Here is a 20,791-nt window from a genome sequence, read left to right as displayed (position 1 = left end):
AAGATGGTGCGCTGATGTATCCAATAATCAGCGTGCTTTGATGATGCTATGGTACTCTTTATTCTCCAATTGACTGACTAAATATGGGGAGAAAGAACTTGAAGAGAAGATCATATGATGAGTTGCATCGGAATCAATTGTCCATGTGGATTGATTGGAATTTGAAGCACTATAACCATGAGAGGCGAGACAATACTTGATCGTGCAAATGAGCAAACACCGGGGTTGGTGGAGGATATACTAGAGTCGAGAAAAAGGCCTTCAACCTTTCAATGTCCAATGTGTCAAGTATCATTGTGCTAGAGGATTCTTGAGATCCCAACTCCTTCTTTGATGGAGGGAGCTCTTTTGACTTGGATAGATTGACCTGCCCATTTCGTTGTCCACCATATCCATGATCAGCTTCTTGGGGTCTGCCATGAAGCTTATAGCATTCATCCCTGGCATGCCCATTCCGTTGTCCACCATATCCATGATCAGCTTCTTGGGGTCTGCCATGAAGCTTATAGCATTCATCCCTGACATGCCCATTCTCCTTGCAGTAATTGTACACGAGATGAGACCGGTTATTTGGCTTAGAATCAAACCTTTTACTTGCCGGCAGCGTAGCAGTTTGCTTGGCTGTGGGGTTGTCCTTGTTGCCTCGTATGGTTAGTGTTGATCCTTCCACTCCTTGGTCTATAAGCATTACATTCTTTCGACTCTCCTCTGCTCTAGATGATGGTTATGATCTCATTCAGCGATGACAGTTATTCCTTACCAAAAATATGCACCCAAACTTGATCACATTTACGTCAGAGCCCAGCCAAGAAATCGTAAATACAATCCCTTTCTATAAACTGTTGTAAAGTGGTAGCATCCTCTTGGTCTTTCATTGGAAGGGAACGATAGTGATCCATCTCCTACCATAGGTTCTTCAACAAATTTGTATACTCAGTGACAAAAAGGTTACCTTGTTTGGTAGCCATCAGTTTGACGTTAATTTCATAAATTTGGGTTTAGTCATTCTTCTTGGAGTATGCTTGTTGGGCGGTCTCTCAAATCTCCTTTGCATTAGAGAGAAACATGCATGTATCATTGATTTTCGATTCCATTGCATTCCATAGCCATGCCATAACCATCGGTTCTTGTTCATCCCATGCTTTGAACTTGAGATCATCAAATTTTGGGGTCATACCAAGTAGGTGGCTGAGCTTTTCCTTCCCTTTGAGGAATGTACGAACAAATTGTCACAACTTCAGATTGTTCCTTCCGTTCAATCTATACGAGGCATGGAGATTTTGTAACTCTCTTGAGGATGGTTGGTTGGTTGGGTCATTGGTTAAAACGGGATTTGTGGGACTGTTGATGCCAGAAAATGAGTGGTTAGACATAATGGCATAAGGAGATTAGTCTGTTGAAATCGGAAGAAGGTTCTGACAATAACAACCGCCGACATCAACTGGTGGCTTGGATGAGAATGGTACCAACAATGGCAGAGACAACACATGTTGGTAAGATTAGAATGTGAACCAGATGATATCTCGCGAACAAGGCTCGCACGACTATCAACCATCCGAGGCTATTGAACTCATTGACCAAGGCTGATGATCATCGATTTGGCTCGAGTGTTCAAGTTGCTCGACGCCTGACACCGACGAGTCAGGTAGGTTGGGATGCTGTTGGAATCGAGCAGAGCATACTCTGCCAATGTGGATCTAATGTTAAAGAGGCTGTTTGGCTTAGCGATTTGATCGCTTATAAGCTATGTAGTGTTTTTTGGTTAAGTGTTCAGTAACAACAATCAACTTAAAAGCTAGATAACTTTAAACCTATTATAATACTGTTTTGCAAAAGCTGGTACCCCCAAGCTTTTGCAAAAAATGCTACTATGTTGACCAAGTAAAAGACTATTCTGCCCTCAAAAGCTGGTACCCCATCATCTTCCCTTCGCTTCAGCCATTACTGCTGCTGCTGTCGTCGCCCTTCCTTCATAACCGCTGTTGCCATTGTCTAGCTAGGTTGCTGCAAGCAGCCTCGTATTGGTGGGTCATGCCATCATCGCATCTAGTTCCAGATCCGCCACCACAAGCCGTCTAGCACCGTCAACCCCCCATTCATTATTGCCGTCACCATCAGGTGCCACCTCCAACCTCGATCGTCGCCTTTTCCTCCATTGCCGGTGGCATCCCCAATCGACTTGTAAGTGTATATATATTAATGGTAATATTTTTTAAGGAAAAAATAAAAGATGTATATATATTATATTAATATATTTTTTAATAAGTATGTATAATTTATCTAATATTTAGAAATTAATTTATAATTTTTTTATAAATAATAGTATTTTTATAAATTTTTGTTTGTATTATTCTACATCATATCTATTTTAGTCTTTTTGTCAAGTTTTGACAGCTTATCAGTTTTTACAAACTAAACACATAACTATTAATTGATAGTTTAAAAGTATATTTATCCAAATATGTTATCAACTTTTATGCTAACAACTAACTAACTTAAAAGCTCCAATAAAAAATGGTAAGCCAAACAACCACGAAATGCTCTTGTCCGTTGAACTTCTGGTGGGCAGAACCTGTGGTTGCGGCGATCGATTTAGTCAGAGAGAACCTAGAGAAACCCTTCGATAGATGAGGGTAGGATAGCTAGCAATAAAGGCCAAAGGGACATGTTGTGGGATGGAGATGATGAAGGTCGAATATACACCCTAAGAACTTGGCTATGATACCATATGATGAATGTAATCTCTTTATTGATTGTATATCGAAAACTACACGTGTTGTGTGTGTATATATACATAGAGGATCTAATTACATTGCCAAATCTGAAAATTTCCTAAGAATCTACCATCACCCTAATCAAAGGAATAATCAATGAGATTTGAAAGCTATATATTCTCCTAGCTATACATTGCCTGAAATAGGAGGATGTAAGATCTTGACAGACTCACATAAGAGTAATCTTGGGTTAGCTCTAAAACAGTAATACCACTTGTAACAACATGGGTCCTCACCCAAAAGTGTTTGCTGAAAGTGACTTATGGGTTTACGAGACCAAGTTTCATGCCCAATACCTTCCCAGTAGACTATTGACATGGGAATGGATCGTGACAAAAAGTATGCATTCTCAAATGTGTATGAGGACATGAAGAATTGATGCTCTTATTTGGGATGATCGTACTTGTGTGACTCTTAGTGCCCGTGTCCTTGATTACGTTAGGTGAGGTAAATTGCAAGTTGGGTCTTTGACCATTGCATAAGACGAGAATCGAACTCGCAACCTACCAGATTGACATCGATATATTACTCATCCAATCGTTTGACCTATACCCTGGGGTATGGATGCTCTTATTTGAATGCAAGATTATTGTGCGGAAGAGCTGGGAATACCAACGAACCATTGACAATGAATATTGTGAAGACAACACAGTGGACCATTGTGGGTAGGAAATAGAGATAGAGGGGGGCTAAAACATCTGAGACTTTTGTTGTTGATCATACATCGGGTTTGGATATATCTCTCAATGATTTTGTGGGAATAATAAGTCAAGAGACATTTTTGTAAAGTAGAAAGAGCCTTTATAAGGTCCTTTACTCCATAGCTGCTCAAATACCTTGTATTCTTGTTGCATCACTTTTGAAGCTCCATTATGTTTGAGATTTTAATTTTAACATCATGAACTTATTCAAAAATAACAACAACAACAACAATAAAATAACAACATATCAAGCATTTATCCCACTATGTGGGATCGGCTAACTTACTCAAAAGTAACAAGGTAGAAATGTGAAAGTAAAGAGTTGGGGAAGTATCCTTCACAATAAACTAAAGACTCGTTTCTCTTGCAGTTAATGTTGAATTTTGGTGCAAGTAGACAGCTGCAGTAATTCTGCGAGCCTTAGACATTTGTACAAGGTGCTCTTTTTGATAAAGATAAATTCATCTTCCCTCAAAAAAAATAAATCTCTCCCATTTGAGTATTTTTTTAATAAGAACGACATCATTTAGGAGGCCCCAAAAGAAGGAAACCCCTGTACATGGAGTCCCTTTCGAGTATTGGTCCTAATATGTATCTGTGGTTTTCCTTGCTTAACATGTCTTACCAACAACAATAAGATTTGAGCTTGATTTTTCTGTTTATGTGTTGCCTTGAGACATGAGTAGTACATTCTTTTTAGCATGTGCCATTTTAACTTATATATATATATATATATATTGGCTATGTATTGAAGATCAATTCTGGAAATGATTGATAGTCCTTATGCATTTGTTTTTCTAGTGAATTTTAATGCTTATTCTTTTCTTCTTTGGATGTTAGGCTTTCGTATGGGCACATTTTGTTGGATCTCCCTGTTTATAATGAATTTTGTTACTTCCATTTTGTTACATCCCCTTTAAGTTGCAATAGTTATATGTAGGTAAAAGTACTTGATAGTCAGGTTGATCATATCCAAGACCATTATATCCTTCAGACTTTATAGATAATTTCAAATTAAGCTTAAAAAAAGTGGTGCTCTACTTCATCAAGATGAATGGGTTGGTTTTGATGTTTTTATGGGAGTCTGCATCTTCTGGTGTTCAAACTATGTGATTCATGTAGTAAGGAAGAGGGGAAAGCGACAAGATTTATGAAAGACCTCTAGACTCATATTGGCCATCAAATTCTATAAAATTGTTCAGCTTTGCTAATGTGTCCTTGATTTTGTGTGAAACTATGGTGGATGGTGCCTTCACTGGTCTTACATTACGTGGCTCAATTGATCTTTGGTTACTCTGTACTAGAAAGGAGAGACTGCCTTGGCTATTTGTTGAAGTATTGGCTTAGCTAATTCAATCCCATTCCTTATATAGGGTCTATTTTGTATTAACCCCTATGTTTGTTCCAGCTCGGCTAGGAGCTTTGGGTAATTTCTAGTCATTCTATCTTTGCAGAAATCTCAAACTACCAAGATAGCAGCAATGGCAATGGTGTAGATTACTTTCTCATCGTCGTCGAATTCTGGCATGCCAAATTGTTTCAAAAAAGAGCTTCTGACTACTGTTAAATGAGACTAGGTAAAACTAATTCTTAAAAGATAGCTCAAAGGAAGAAACTATTCGAACCATATATAAACAACGTAACGACCCAATAACTTAATAATGCAGGACAAATGCAACTTCAACATTAGGGATCTCAATATCTGTTGTTTGTTGCTGTTTTCTCTCTGCTTCAGAGCTCCTCTTCTGTTGTTGTTGCTGAATTCTTGTCCAAAGACTGTAGCAGAGTAGACTGGTTTGTGACAGACTTGAGTTTGACTTGTATTACTAATGAGCTTCTGTTGTGCTGAGATGAGAAAAACTTAATTTTATTAGTTTAAATGTAATTATATTTTCTGATTTTACATTTCTGGTCCTCTTCTCTGCGTGCTGAGTGTTGATTTTATTTCAAAAGCTACCAACACATGTTCTCCTTACTGTTCTGTTCTTTAATTCAAAAATTGAGTAATTATCCTACAAATATATTAATTAACATAATCCAACAATTAAACAAAATTTATAAAATAATATTAGCATAAATTTATGATAAAAATAAAATAAAATTTAAGATCAAATATTTAGATTATAAATTAAGAATAAAAAGTTACCCATGTATTTATAAAATAATTGAAGTTATTCAAATTATAACAGAATCAATTGGTTTTAAATATTTAAAATTATTATTATACACGACAATTCTTACAAAAAATGCATCAATTTTTTTTAAATAATTTTTTTATCACAAATTAGATTGATTTTTCAAATAATTTTTCTGTCAAATAATCGATTCTTCTTACTGTTCAGTTCTTTAGTAATTATTTTATCTAAATTTAATGCAAAATCTTACAAGTAGGAGCTTAAATGCTGCTAGACAATTTAGAAATAAAAAGAAAAAGTAAAATAAATAAATAAAACATCTAAGCTACTGGTAGAGGAAATAATTAAGCTCTTACATTTTGTTCGCCCTTCTCTCTTCTCTCATCCCTTTGCCCTTCTCTCTTTTTGTTCGCCGCCTCCCTCCCATCTCCTTCTCCGGTCGCCTCCATTGCCGACTCCTTCGTCATCGTCGCCGCCTCGAGCGCCAGCGCCGTCGCCTCCATCTCCGCCTCCAGCTCACTGTCGCCGCCGTCGCCTCCATCTCCTCCTTCATCGCCTCCATCTCCGCCTCCAGCCCAGCGCCGTCGCCTCCATTGCTGATCGGGTATATCTCTCTACAATACTGAACTCAATTTGGGTTTTGCCGCTGGAGCTAGGGTTTCTATCAGCAGGCTTCTTCCCCTTCAGGTGGGCTTTAATCTCGAAATATACTGCTATTCATTATCTGTTCTGCCTATATGCGTCGTTTCCACTGACGCTGTATGTTGATTGTTAGCTGTTCATGTCTTCAAGGAGAGATTTGTTATTTTTTGTTCTTTTTGGTGTGATTTTTGTCTCAGAACTTTCTCCCCATATACAAATCCTGTTTTAGAAATGGAAAAAATGAGAAAGAAAATTTCCGAACAGTTTAGTGAGGGGAAAATTCTGTGAAAATCGTGCACATTTTTCTTTTTCCATCAGTTATTTGTGATGAAGGATGTACCACGACAACATTTTTTTGTGAAATGAAAAACAGTGATTTATAAATATATATGTGTGTGAATTGTTAGAAATCTCTTTACAATTTTAGTAGCCCAATTGCACAAGTTCGATTTATCTTATCAAGCACACAAAGTTATGATCATTTGTGGAACAATTAGACATCAAAAGATAAACGAAAGCTCTTGCCAATGAAACCTAGCCTTTTATGTCTTTTGTGTGCGTCTTTTGGAATTCTTTTTGTTTTTGGACATTGATTTCTTTTTCCCTGTTAGGAGAGGGGGAGGGGTCTGGATTTTCTATCTGTGAGGTCTTTTATTAGGCTAGAGAAAGAATTAGGCCCATATATATAGGAGATGAATGTCACGGATCTAGTTCTGATGATCTCTCTCTGTGTGATGAAAATTTGGATTATTAATAGCACTATAAAGTAGATGTCATAATGATTACTTCTTGATGTTCTTTTACTTTTTGTGGCGAGAAATTCAATAAAACCGACTCTTGAGGAGTTGATACCTTGTCAAACAGCTATTAACATGCGGAATGGTTGTGTGAAGAAAATGCAAGGCTCAACTTCAGACATGATCAGTTACCTTCCTATCAATTTGATAGAAAAAATTTTAACGTGCATGCCAATAGTGGATGCAGTAAGGACAAGTGTTTTGTCAAAGAAATGGAGGTATACTTGGGTGACACTTCCTGAACTTGTATTTGATGATGCATTCTACCGAAGATCGAGGACAACATCAATAAATAAGCTTTTGTTGACTATTTATCAAGTTCTGTTATTCCATCGTGGACCAATACTCAAGTTCAAGCTACACTTATCTGAATTGAAAAGCCATTCTGCTATTGATCAGTTGATACCTTTTGTATCAAACAATGGTGTCCTAGATTTCGTCCTTCATTTTATGGGAGGCGATCCTTATAAGTTGCCATCCTCAGTGTTTTCATGTCTGCAGTTGGAGAATTTGGAACTACGTTATTGCTTGTTTGTTCCTCCTCGTGGATTTAACGGATTTAGCAAGCTCCTCTCCCTAGAGCTTCATGATGTTATCATTACATCTGAGGTCTTCTCTGGTTTGATTTCCAATTGCCCACTACTTAAAGAGTTGAAACTTGTTAATCCTGGTTGCTTCAGTTACCTTGAAATCACTGCCCCTAATCTTAGATGCTTATATTGTGATTTCACTTATCTATGTTTAAAAAATGACATTCCCCGTCTTAGACTTCCAATTAGTTGGCTGATTGAAGTAGAAGTATCTAACTGGTTCACACTTTTTGCTTCAGTTATCTAGATGATGATGATGATCCAAGTTCAGGCAACAGCTGCAAATTGACATTCGCTCACTCCTATTTCTCTTTTGTGAAAGTTGCAACTTCCTTGGTATTTGGCCTAATTATGAAAATTTTGTATATATTTGGCCAAATACAATACTTCATGTCGTGGATGACCATTGAGACAATAAATGCATTTTGCCTCTGTTTGTTTTGGAAATTCAGCCTTTACATTCTTCTTTGAACTGTTCATTTATTTTAGTGGGCTAGAATAGTTTTGATTGAGCTGTAAAAAGAGTTAGAATATAAGTTATTTTCAGCTGTCGAACTAGTCGTGTTAGCAACAATAAGGGTATTTTTTTTTCTATCAAAGTTTCATGAGTTCATTTATTTTAATAGGTTAGAAGAGTTTTGACGGAAGTGTGTAGAAGAGTTGAATGTGAAACATTTTCAATTGTGAAAAGGGTTGGGTTAATAACAATAAAGTTATTCTTGCATGTAAGATAAGTTGTGAGTTTACATTACAGAAATAGTCTATTTATAATAAAATTAAAAAAAAAAATTATGTACAAATATAATTTTTTTCAATCTCTATAATACAAGGAGTCAAGTACACTTGAGAAGCTCCAAAAATCATTTTCAATTATGAACACTCGGCTTGGAGTCTTGGAATAAATTAGGAATTAATATAGGATTGCTTCTTTTTTTTTTCTAAATTTTAACTTCTATGTCTAGCTGCAATTACTTTTAAGAATAAAAATTTCAAGTAATTGAAAATCAATATTGATTATAGGATTTTATATTCCTCCAAACCACATGCCCTCAACCCCAAAAGGGTGGCTTATACCCAAGATGTCCCAAGGGGACTACTAATATGGGATTGGGCCATAACAAAAAACTCCCCTTCCTTCCCTTAATCTGTGGCATCCTCGGTAGGCCTCCAAAAGGGTTAGCTAAAGGTGGCTTATACCCAAGATGTCCCAAGTGGACTACTAATATGGTCCCCTCCCTTTAATATTTGGCACCCTTCATAGGTCAGAAATTTCACATCTCAATTGAGATCCCCTGAAATTTATAATAATTTCTTAACTTGCATCCACTGATATTGGATTAACTCTAATATCACTTGTAACGATATGAAACCTCACCCTAAAAGTGTTTGCTGAGAGTAACTTATGGGTTTATGGGATAGAGTTGTACACCCAAAAATTATTTCATACCACGTGCTCTGATTGGTTTTTAATAATTATTTTATCTAAATATAATTCAAAAATTTGAAAGTAGGAGTTTAAATGCTGCTAGACAATTTAGAAAGAAAAAGAAAAATAAATAAAGCATCTGGCAGAGGAAATAATTAAATTGTGGCTTGTATTTACACTGCATTTTTCAGTCTTGTATCAAGAGTGTTTCCTGTCTTCTTGCAAGTTTATCAGTATCCGGTTGTATATGCAATGCAAGTGTACTATTGTCTAGAGACATTATATTTTGAATTATATTTTTGTTAATCAAATAGTGAGGCTGGCTTTGAACAAAATACACTAACTACGTGACACTAAGAACAAATATTCATCTTATAATGTTATTTATTTATTTTTGTTCTTCTTGACTAGTAGTACCCACCAACCTTTATCTCCAGAGAGATTACTTTCAGTATAGGAAGCTCCTTGACATGCACGTATAAATTAAAATAATTTTATAATATTATTTTAATTTTAAAATAATTAATGATAAATATTTCATATATTTATAATATTTTATTAATTAATAAAATTATTTTAAAATTAAAATAATGCATGTTTTCTAAAATAAAGTACATTTATTAAAACTCAACCATTGCAATGGTTATCACTTATTATTTTTAGTTTTTAAACACTTATATTAATTAATTAAGGTTAATTATATTATACTTTAAAACATTTTTAAATAATATATATTTATATCTTTCTAACCATTGTGCTTTAATTTTGTCAATTGCTCCGTCGAAGAGAACTGAGGAGGAGACGTCTCGGTTTTTAAATTTTTTTTACTGCTGTCAGTTTTGCTTTTTTTTTAACAGCCTTCTGCCACTCACACGTGGCGCTCTTTTGTTGGCCCAATCCACGAGTTGGGCCGTGGATCGGATCCGGCGGTTGCCAAATTGAACTCAACTTGGGTTTTGTCGCTGGGAGCTAGGGTTTCTATCAGCAGGCTTCTTCCCCTTCAGGTGGGCTTTAATCTCGAGATATACTGCTATTCATTATCTGTTCTACCTGTATGCGTCGTTTTCACTGATGCTGTATGTTGATTGTTAGCTGTTCATGTCTTGACGGACAGATTTTTTATTCTTTGTTCTTTTTGGTGTGATTTTTGTCTCAGAACTTATCGCCATATACAAATCCTGTTTTAGAAATGGAAAAAAGGAGAAAGAAAATTTCTGAACGGTTTTGTGAGGGGAAAATTCTGTGAAAATCGTGCACATTTTGCTTTTTCCATCAGTTATTTGTGATGAGGGTTATACCACAACAACATTTTTTTCTGAAAAGAAAAACAGTGATTTATATATATATATATGTGTGTGTGTGTGTTGTTAGAAAGCTCTTTATAATTTTAGTAGCCCAATTGCACAAGTTCGATTTATCTTATCAAGCACACAAAGTTATGATCATTTGTTGAACAATTAGACATCAAAAGATAAACGAAAGCTCTTGCCAATGAAACCTAGCCTTTTATGTCTTTTGTGTGCGTCTTTTGGAATTCTTTTTGTTTTTGGACATTGATTTCTTTTTCCCTGTTAGGAGAGGGGGAGGGGACTGGATTTTCTATCTGTGAGGTGTTTTATTAGGCTAGAGAAAGAATTAGGCCCATATATATAGGAGATGAGTGTCACGGATCTTTCTCTGATGATCTCTCTCTCTCTCTCTGATGAAAAATTTGATTATTAATAGCATTATAAAGTGGATGTCATAATGATTATTTCTTGATGTTCTTTTACCTTTTGTGGCAAGAAATTCAATAAAACCTACTCTTGAGGAGTTGATACCTTGTCAAACAGCTATCAACATGCAGAATGGTTGTGTGAAGAAAATGCAAGGCTCAACTTCAGACAGGATCAGTTACCTTCCAAGCAATGTGATAGAAAAAATTTTAACGTGCATGCCAATAGATGATTCAGTAAGGACAAGTGTTTTGTCAAAGAAATGGAGGTATACTTGGGTGACACTTCCCGAACTTGTATTTGATGATGCATTCTACAGAAAATTGAGGATAACATCAACAAATGAGCTTTTGTTGATTATTTATCAAGTTCTGTTACTCCATCGTGGGCCAATACTCAAGTTCAAGCTACACTTATCTGAATGGAACAGAATTTGTGCTATTGATCGATTGATAAATTTTGTATCAAACAATGGTGTCCAGGATTTCATCCTTCATATTTTTAGATATGTGCATTATGAGTTGCCATCCTCAGTGTTTTCATGTCTGCAGTTGGAGCATTTGGAACTACATTTATGCTCGTTTGTTCCTCCTCCTGGATTTAAAGGATTTAGCAAGCTCCTCTCCCTAGAGCTTCATGATGTTATCATTAATTCTGGGGTCCTCTCTGGTTTGATTTCCAATTGCCCACTACTTAAAGAGTTGAATCTTGTTCGTCCTGGTAGCTTCTGTGATCCTGATAGCTTCGGTTACCTTGAAATCACTGCCCCTAATCTTAGATGCTTGTATTGTGAAGGCGATTTTAGTGACATATGTTTAAAAAATTCTCCTAACCTTGCTAGAGTTTCACTTGATTTGCATCATTCCATGTATCAAGAAGTATGGGTCACTCTAGCTGGCCTTCCTGCCATTGAGTTTTTGGAGTTGAAGTTTTTTCGCCTCAAGGTAACGCTTTGTATGTTTAGTTTAACCACTTTTATTCATTTATTTAATTTCTTGTTGGGGTCGAGGTGAGCAAGCCATGTTTCTTATTTTCATGTCCTGTTGCTAGTTGATTCCTCAAATTGGCGTACCAGGAAGACTTCCAACTGATTTGAGCCATCTTAAGGTTCTCAAGTTGGATGGTATCAAGCCAGTCTCAAGTTTTCTCCGCTTAATTAGAAGCTCCCCAAACCTGGAAAAATTAATTATTTGGGTAAATAATGACATGGTTCTGTCTCATGTCGGGCCTATTCTAGAAGATTTTGAAGAGCAAGGATTCTTGGATATCTCTTTAAATCGGCTTCGAGAAGTGGATTTGCGAATTTGCTGCAAACGAGGGTTCCAACTGGAGTTCGTTAAATTTTTGTTAACCACATCACCCGCTCTAGAGAAAATGGTTATTGAGCCAATTCATGCTATGGATCACGAAAGGATGATGTTTTGGAAGGCGGTAACACAATTTAGGCGTTTGTCACCTTTGGCAGAAGTTTTCTTTGAATTTCAAGATGATGATGATGATGATGATGATGATCTAGATTATGACTATGATATGCATTTTCTACCAAACTAACTTTAGTTCTTTCGCTTCTTTTGTATAAATATATTTTGAAAAAAATAAACGACAAGGAAAAAAAAAAGCTTATTGATATTTTTTTTTTTTCTTGTTTTCCATGTTAGTTGTGTAATTTCCTTATAATTTACTGGTCTTCAAAGGCATTCATTATGTTTATAATTAATCTCTGGTTCTAATCAAAGAGATTAAATCGAGTGAATTATAGATAAATGAATAAAAAGTGTAGAAAATTTATAGCACATGTAACCAATGTCATTTAGAGGAATTAATACTTGATTTGTTCTTTATGTTGTATTACCATTTTTTTTTAATTTTAACGTTGAAGAGATTGTGGGTATCTCATACTTGATTTTGCACCTTATTTTTATTATAACTATTATTATGTACAAGACTTTTTGTCTAAATATTGTAATCGAGTTATTTAGTTAATGTTATTTTTTTGTTATACGATATGTAGTTAATATTTTGGTTTTAAAAATATCTTAGGTTTTAAAGATGAAATCCCTCACTTTAAGGGTCTCGTAGTTCACTCTCAAGATTTTTGTAAGAAAGGTTAATTACAGAATTTAGCGACGAGATTTGAACACGGGATCCCAATCGGCTATATAGTGGTTACAGTTCAAAGACTTCTTAGGTTCCAACTCGTGTTCGCCCTTAATCATTTATGTCCGTGAGGGCTTTTGAAAATACGTTATAATATCGCAAGCTTAATGCAACAAATAATATTTATTATCATTATAAAATCTTAGAATATTTTTTAAATATGCCATTCAAAGGTGTCTTTGAGGCACATTTTTACACCATTATAATAAATATAATTAGATATCGCTTAACAAAAATGACATAAGTCTAATGAGACATTGCCAACAAATATTTTAATATAATAAATATAACAAAATATCATGTTATAAAAATGTTTTAATATAGCAAATATAACGAAGCATTTTTCAAAAACATCCAATAATAAGCCTAATAAGACACTTACACTGTACAAATAATATAACACATTTTATATTTGGATAAATTGTCTCCAATCCCTTACCTTATATGATTTGAGTTATTTGTGTGGAGAGTTCATAATTAGAAATGTTTTTAGAAATTTTTATAATTTATTTATTTTTATCTAAACATCTTATACAAAGACATTTTTGAAAAAGCTCTAGAAGTCTCTATTGAGAAAAAAATAAACCCTAGAGATCTCTAAAGACATTTTTTTATACCACATGAGCCTTTACACGAATGACCAAAATTACTAGAATTTAAGTGCAATTTACCTGTATGTGTTAAAAAAGAAGTATGTTTTATATTATTTATTATATTAAATATTTTTGTAATCATTTGTTTCTTAAAATGATATAATTTTATAACGTCGCGTTCAAATAAAAAACTAAATAAAAACATTACAGCAAACTCTATTTAGCCAAATCCCATATCTCAACTAAAAAGAGACAAATCACAAGGTTTTTTTTTTTTTTTTTTTTTTCTGTTATCTCATCACAATAATAAAATATCTTTCTTAATTAAATTTGTTGCCTTTTGATTAAGAATCGTTTTACAAGACCTGACGGGCTTGTGCCTTACAAAAAAAGGGCAAAAAGATAAAATTGCCCCCGCCCACTGTTGCTCTCTCCCTGCTCGTTCGTCTCCCTTCCATGACAACCACCTCGTCGTTGCCCTTGTTGCCATGCTGCAGTCGTCTCGTTGCCCTCGCCTCACCTCGTTGATGGCGGTGAGGCGAGGGTAGCGAGGCGCGATGGGGAGGCGAGGGTGGTAACAAGGCGATGGCTATGAAAGGGAGACGAGCGACAAGGAGAGAGCAATAGTGGCCCACTTTGCAAAGTGGGCGGAGACAATTTCGTCTTTTTGCCCCATAATCCAGTCGATAAGGTTGTCGACTTTTTCTTTGATTGATACCTTTTCTGGTTGATTATTGCCAATGATACTAATTATTATAGCAGCAATAGCTTCGCTCAGTCTTTGATTTTCTCCTCTATTTCATGAATGATGTTAGCATGAACCTTTGGCCTTCCACTTTCGTAAGCCTTAATAGTTTTAATAGCATATATTTGCGATGAATGACTAAATGAATTGATGTACTTAAATCATATATAACAGTTGGTCATGGATTTCCATTCTTTCTTCCCCCCTCGCCCCCCCCCCCAAAGGTTGTCAACTTGGGTGGTTGGATTGGGCATACTGGCCTTAATTTCAACATTGCATTTGTATTCATAAAGTTGGTTGGTCTTATTATTGTTTCTTTTGGTTAAAAATTGAAACAAATAATCAGCTACACTGGAAAAAAAAAAAAAAAGGAATAAAAGAAAGAAAAGAAAAGAAAAAAAAAGACTTCTCAAAGGTTAGGAATACTGTTACTTGCTTGAAGCCCATTGAATGTGTATAGCGAATATTTAATATATATATATATATATTAAATATTTAGGGACTATTTTTTTTTAAAACATTTTTAAGAATTTTAGAATTGCAATTTGAAGGATCCTTGAAACATATATTATTGATGTGTGTACTAATAAGAATTTTAAAAGATTACGAAACCTTAGTAATCTTTCACAGAAATTGATAGCGACAAAAAAATAATAATAATAATAATGTGTATCTATTAATTTACATACTTGTAACATTAGTATTAATTCTTCTTGTTGTTATTGCTATAATAGAAAGAGTATTTTCTGTCATAAAACTTGTCAAGAGCTGACTGCATGATCTAACTAGAAATTAATAGTTGATGACAGTTTAGTTATGTATATTGAAAATAATATATTTAATGAAATTAATAATAATGTTATTATACGACGTTATCAAAATATAAAAACACGTCGAGAGTAATTATAATAATTTATTAATATATATTTTTAGTATTATACATATAATTTTAATTTTTTTATTATTATTTTTATTTTTGCCCACCCAACTAAATTTTTTTTGGCTCGGCCACTTTCTGTATATATTCATTTGTTAGAATACTAAATTCATCCAAGTAAATGGTTTTCATATCTAATTTCTTTGTTAGAGGACTGTTATTTTTTTTTCTTATCTTTGCTTTAGTTTCAACAAGAGGAGTAGATACACATTGAACAAATAATTGTTAACAAACTGATGTTAGAATGCCATCAAGACATCTTTTGAATGCTAATTGACTCTTATTGTAATTAAATATATATTTTTTTGGCTGGTATAATGTCATACCACTTAGGATTGGATTGTGTAAATATTAAAAGTAAAGGACTCAAATATTTATCGTGGTATGACCTAAAATGCCTCTGCCCACACGATTCCATCACAAAGGGATAATCTACTAAGGGGGTGTTTGTCGATCAAGATATGTGATGATAAAATTAAGATATGGGATGCATCTCGAACTTTTATTTTTTTTTAACATGTTTGTTAAACTTATATGACCATTATTGAAAAAATAATTAATGACCTCTTATCTTGATTTTTCAATATATGTATATCTCTCGTCCCCTCGAGAGAAGTATATCTTGATCTCTACATATAAGAAAAAAATGACGTATGTATTCTCTAATACATTCTAAAGAATTTAACAAATAATTTGATAAAAATTTTGTAATGGTTTCCAACTTTATCTTGATCATTCTATATCTTGATCCAAAAACCATTTCGGACTTATTTTGATATTCTTTTATTTTGCCCATTTTAACGAACGCTATCCAAAATGAATAGTTTTACATGAGTAAACCATGAACCATCATTCCACCACTAGGTTTTGCAGTTCTTGATACTTTGACACCATCACATATGATACACATGGCAAATATCTCTTTTTTATAAAAAAAAAATTAAAATAATACACATTATCTATAAATAAAATATATTTATTAAAACTTAATCACTGGAATAGTTAAGATTATTTATTATTTATAATTTTTATTAATTAGTTTTTAGACACTTTTATTAATTAAGGTTAATTATATTATTACTAATAAAGTGGTGGTGTGTAGTCTCACCACCCCCATGGGCCATAATCCCTATCTCAATTCACTCCCGTTAAATAATTATTACGTTGTTTAATTTAGATAACATAATAATTTTGTATATTATATTTTGATAAAAATATATATTTATATCTTTTCAACCATTGTGATTACATGCCTCGTTAACGTTGTGCTTGAATTTTATTAATTGCTATGTCCAGCCAAAGGAGCTGCAAAATTGTGCTTTAATTTATGGAAAATCTTATAACTGACCCGGCTCACTGCCCCCAACTCGTGGACTGGGCCAATAGAAGGCCGCCACGTGTGATGTGGCAAAAGGGATAAAATTTTAAAGGAAATTAAATTTTCGGCGTCTTCTCACCTCTCCCTCCCTCCGGCTGTCTCCTCATCTCCCTCTCTATCTCCGGCGGAGTCTCCTCAGCTCCGTCTCTATCTCCGGCGTCATCCCAACTCTCCCCCTCTCTCTCCGGCTGCGTCTCCTCTCCCTTTCCCGACGTCTCCTCAGCTTCCCCCTCTCTCTCCGGCGTAGTCTCTTAAACTCTCTCTTTCCGACTGCGTCTTCCCTTCGTGAATTCGGAATCTTAAAAATGTTGCTGCTCCATGCACTTAACAAATGTATTGAACGCAGGAAGAACAAATGTATTGAATGGCCAAGCAAATGCAAAACTCAAATGCGAGAGTTACTTCAAACACCATATATAACCATTTCATTTTAATCATATATCTGTATATAAGTATTTACATTTGCAGAAGTGAAAACCCAAAAAACCCTATAATTTGCAGCAACAAGAAAAAAATTCAAGATCCAAACCCACTAAAAACAAAATCATCAATCAAGCAATCATTCAAGACGCAGCCGCCAGACCTGCATCCTCCTTATTTTCTCCGAAGAACTTGTCGACAATCAAAACGATATCCTCCAAACCAACCCCAACGCAGAGCGGTACTGGGTTTCCTCAAAACAGATTCATCCCCACCCAGGAGGCAGGATCCAACCCAAAACCGATCTCGGAGAACGACCGATCCTTCGACAAGCCCCTGAGCAATTTCAGCCTCTTCTTCATCGTCTTCTTAGCCTATCCGTCCTTAACCTTCTCCTTCTTCTTGCCGCCGCACGTGATTGCCGCTGGAGTGGCCTTAATAATACTGTCTCTACGCGTTGTCGCAGAACCCCGAATCCGAAAGATTGACGCAAACGAGGCGATTTACGAAAGATTGCGGGTGGGCTTCGACTCCATCTCCGCCGGAGAACGCCGGAAGCCTCCATCGTGTTGGAGGGAGGATAATCAAAAGTCAAAGCCAATATTATGGTGACTGATTCCCTTTCCTAAGTTAGCTAGGTCCAATCCCATGATTGGGGGATCACGATTGTTTAGCCTCAAAATCAACACTGATTGATTCTTGTACATGCCTATATATTTTGTACTCCAAGACACACGGGAAAAGATACAGCCTTTGCAATTGTATCTCTTATACATCGTAACTGGATTCGCAAGGATTATCGACGCCGGAATGTCTCTCTCTCTCTCTCTTTAGTAATCTGCAAGCAATGAATCGGAAGCGGAGGGAAAAAGTTCCTAAAAAGAGGGAGAGAAACTCAAGCAAGGCTGCCGGAGAGAGAGGGAGAGGTGTGGAGACGTCTCGGTTTTTGAAATTTTTTTACTGCTACCAGTATGTTTTTTTAAGCCTTCTGCTCGTCACAAGTGGCACCCTCCTATTGGCCAGGTTCACTCTGGTTTCCAAAGTGAACTCATCTGGGTTTTGTAGCTAGCGCTAGAGTGTCTATCAGCAGGCTTCTTCCCCTTCAGGTGGGCTTTAATCTCGAAATATACTGTTGTTCATTATCTTTTCTACCTATACGCGTCGTTTCCACTGATGCGCGGTATGTTGATAGTTAACTGTTCATGTATTCAGGGACAGATTTTTTATTTTTTGTTCTTTTTTGTGTGATTTTTGTCTCAGAACTTTATCATCATATTCAAATCATGTTTTAAAAATGGGAAGAAGGAGACAAAATTTCCTAACGGTTTAGTGAGTGGAAAATTCTGTGAAAATCGTGCACATTTTGCTTTTTTGATCAGTTATTTGTGATGAGGGTTTCACCACAACCTTTTTTTTTTTTTCTGAACAGAAAAACAGTGATTTATAAATCTATGATTTTAATAGCCCAATTGCACAAGTTCGATTTATCTTATCAAGCAGACTAAGTTATGATCATTTGTTGAACAATTAGATATCAAAAGTTAATTCGAACCTCTTTCCAATGAAACCTAGCCTTTTATGTCTTCTATGACGTCCTTTGGACATTGATTTCTTTTTCCCTGTCAGGAGAGGGGGAGGGGGAGGGGGAGGGGATTGGATTTTCTTATCTGCGAGTTCTTTTATTAGGCTAGAGAAAGAATTAGGCCCATATATATAGGAGATATGTGTCACGGATCTTACTTTGATGATCTCTCTGTCTCTCTCTCTCTGAGGAAAATTTGGATTACTAATATCATTATAAAGTAGATATCATAATGATTACTTCTTGAAGTTCTTTTACTTTTTTGGCAAGAAATTCTATGAAACCCAATCTGAGGAGTTGATACCTTGTCAAATAGCTATTAACATGCAGATCAATGGTTGTGTGAAGAAAATGCGAGGGTCAACTTCAGACAGGATCAGTGACCTTCCTAGCAATGTGATAGATAAAATTTTAACGTGCATGCCAATGAAGGATGCAGTGAAGACAAGCGTTTTGTCAAAGAAATGGAGGTATAATTGGGTGACAATTCCCGAGCTTGTATTTGATGATGCATTCTACAGAAATTCAATAACAACCAGAAAATCAAGGACAACATCAACAAATGAGTTTTTGTTGACTATTTGTAAAGTCCTGTTACTCCATCGTGGACCAATACTCAAGTTCAAGCTAAGCTGATCTAAATTGGAAAATTGTTCTGCTGTCGATCAGTTGATACCTTTTCTATCAAACAATGGTGTCCGGGATGTCATCCTTCGTATTACAAGCGATCAGCCATATAAGTTGCCATCCTCATTGTTTTCGTGTGTGCAGTTGGAGCATTTGGAATTGCATTATTGCTCGCTTGTTCCTCCTCCTAGATTTAACGGATTTAGCAAGCTCCACTCCCTAGAGCTTCATCATGTTATCATTACTTCTGAGGTCTCTGGTTTGATTTCCAATTGCTCACTACTTAAAAGAGTTGAAACTTGTTATTGCTGATGGCTCCAGTTGCCTTGAAATTACTGCCCCTAATCTCAGGTGCTTATATTATAAAGGCAATTTCAGTTATATATGGTTAAAAAATGCACCTAACCTTGCTAGAGTTTCAATTCATTTGCTTTATTCCGTGAATAAAGTAAACGCATCTAAGTTGGTCACACTTTTTGCCGGTCTACCTGCCATTGAGTTTTTGGAGTTAAATTTTTGGCATGTCGAGGTAATTAATGCTTTATAAATTTATTTTTACCATTTTCATTCATTTAATTAATTTCTTGTTTGGGGTCGTCGAGGTGAGTATGTCATGTTTCTTTACTTATTTACTTGTTCTATACATTGTTAGTTGATTCCTCAAAGTGACAAACGCCTACACAATTTAGGTGTTTGTCACCTTTGGTTGAAGTTATTTTTTTTTTCTAAATTTTAACTTCTAAATGTCCCATTATGTACAATTATTTTTGAAGAATAATAATTTAAAAGTAATTGAAAACCAATGCTGGTTATAGGGTTTTATAATCCTTTAAACTCTGATCTTCATGACTCCTTGAATAATCCAAATGTAACATCCTGATGTTCGTAACGTTGAGATGGGGTTAGGAAGTATATTAATCTTTGAACATGGTTTTTACTTTGTAAATCAAACAAAAAATTGATAATAAAACTTAGTTATCAAATATGTATAGGGCTTCTTTTGGATGCATAAAATATTTTATGTTTATTAAGTTTAATTTTTTATTGAGTTATATAATTTTTCATTATAAAATATTAAATTTAATTTTTTTAATTGTAATACTAAAAATTAGAAAAATATTTTTTGATATAATAAATTTAACAAGATATCACTTAAAAATTACATCATTACAATAAATCTAATTAGATATCACTTAAATAAATGCCACAACATAAGTGTAATGAGACATTGCCTAAAAGAGATCCCAATATAATATATAAATCCAGCAAGGCATTTTTGAAAATATCTAAATATTGTACCTAATCAGAGGCTTCCAATTTATAAAGGATAAAACACATATTTTATATTTGAATAAATTGTACTCATACCTCATACGGTTTTGGTTATTTACATGAAGAGCGTTTAATTTGAAATTATCTTTAGAGATTTTACGATTTATTTATTTTTGTCTAAATATCTCATACAAATAAAATTTTAAAAATGGCTCTAGAAATCTCCATAACTTTTTTTTTTTTTTTTTCAGATGGTATCAGAGTCGACCCTTGAAAAAAACAGTCCGATGAGGGCGGGGA

The 20,791-nt window shown here is 34.9% G+C and overlaps 2 protein-coding genes across 5 annotated transcripts; both read left to right on the top strand.

Annotated features, from left to right (window-relative positions):
- The first annotated feature begins 5,959 nt into the window (after window positions 1-5,959).
- Window positions 5,960-12,528, top strand: LOC127812659 (F-box/FBD/LRR-repeat protein At1g13570-like). Of its 4 annotated transcripts, none has more exons than XM_052353153.1 (3): window positions 5,960-6,297; window positions 10,898-11,724; window positions 11,831-12,528. In XM_052353153.1, exons 2-3 carry the CDS (start codon window positions 10,906-10,908, stop codon window positions 12,329-12,331), a joined length of 1,320 nt encoding a protein of 439 aa, XP_052209113.1. In that variant the 5' UTR covers window positions 5,960-6,297; window positions 10,898-10,905; the 3' UTR covers window positions 12,332-12,528. The 4 variants fall into 4 exon arrangements, with proteins under 4 accessions (XP_052209113.1, XP_052209111.1, XP_052209112.1 ...); XM_052353151.1 differs by having other exon boundaries at window positions 10,851-11,724; XM_052353152.1 differs by lacking the exon at window positions 5,960-6,297 and adding an exon at window positions 9,658-10,069 and having other exon boundaries at window positions 10,851-11,724.
- LOC127812664 (F-box/FBD/LRR-repeat protein At1g13570-like) lies at window positions 6,295-8,413 on the top strand. The gene has a single exon (XM_052353159.1). The coding sequence runs from the start codon at window positions 7,125-7,127 to the stop codon at window positions 7,884-7,886; it is 762 nt and encodes a 253-aa protein (XP_052209119.1). The 5' UTR covers window positions 6,295-7,124; the 3' UTR covers window positions 7,887-8,413.
- Window positions 12,529-20,791: the final 8,263 nt, after the last annotated feature.

The sequence above is a fragment of the Diospyros lotus genome, chromosome 11, assembly GCF_014633365.1.
Source record: "Diospyros lotus cultivar Yz01 chromosome 11, ASM1463336v1, whole genome shotgun sequence".
NCBI classification, from domain to species: domain Eukaryota; kingdom Viridiplantae; phylum Streptophyta; class Magnoliopsida; order Ericales; family Ebenaceae; genus Diospyros; species Diospyros lotus.
This window is presented reverse-complemented; position numbering and strand designations above follow the sequence as displayed.

Excerpts from the sequence above, each read along its gene's own strand:
- LOC127812664 (XM_052353159.1), top strand. The coding sequence starts at position 7,125 with ATGCGGAATGGTTGTGTGAAGAAAATGCAAGGCTCAACTTCAGACATG.
- LOC127812659 (XM_052353153.1), top strand. The coding sequence starts at position 10,906 with ATGCAGAATGGTTGTGTGAAGAAAATGCAAGGCTCAACTTCAGACAGG. Across the intron at positions 11,725-11,830 it reads TGAAGTTTTTTCGCCTCAAG|TTGATTCCTCAAATTGGCGT; the intron begins GTAACGCTTTGT and ends TCCTGTTGCTAG.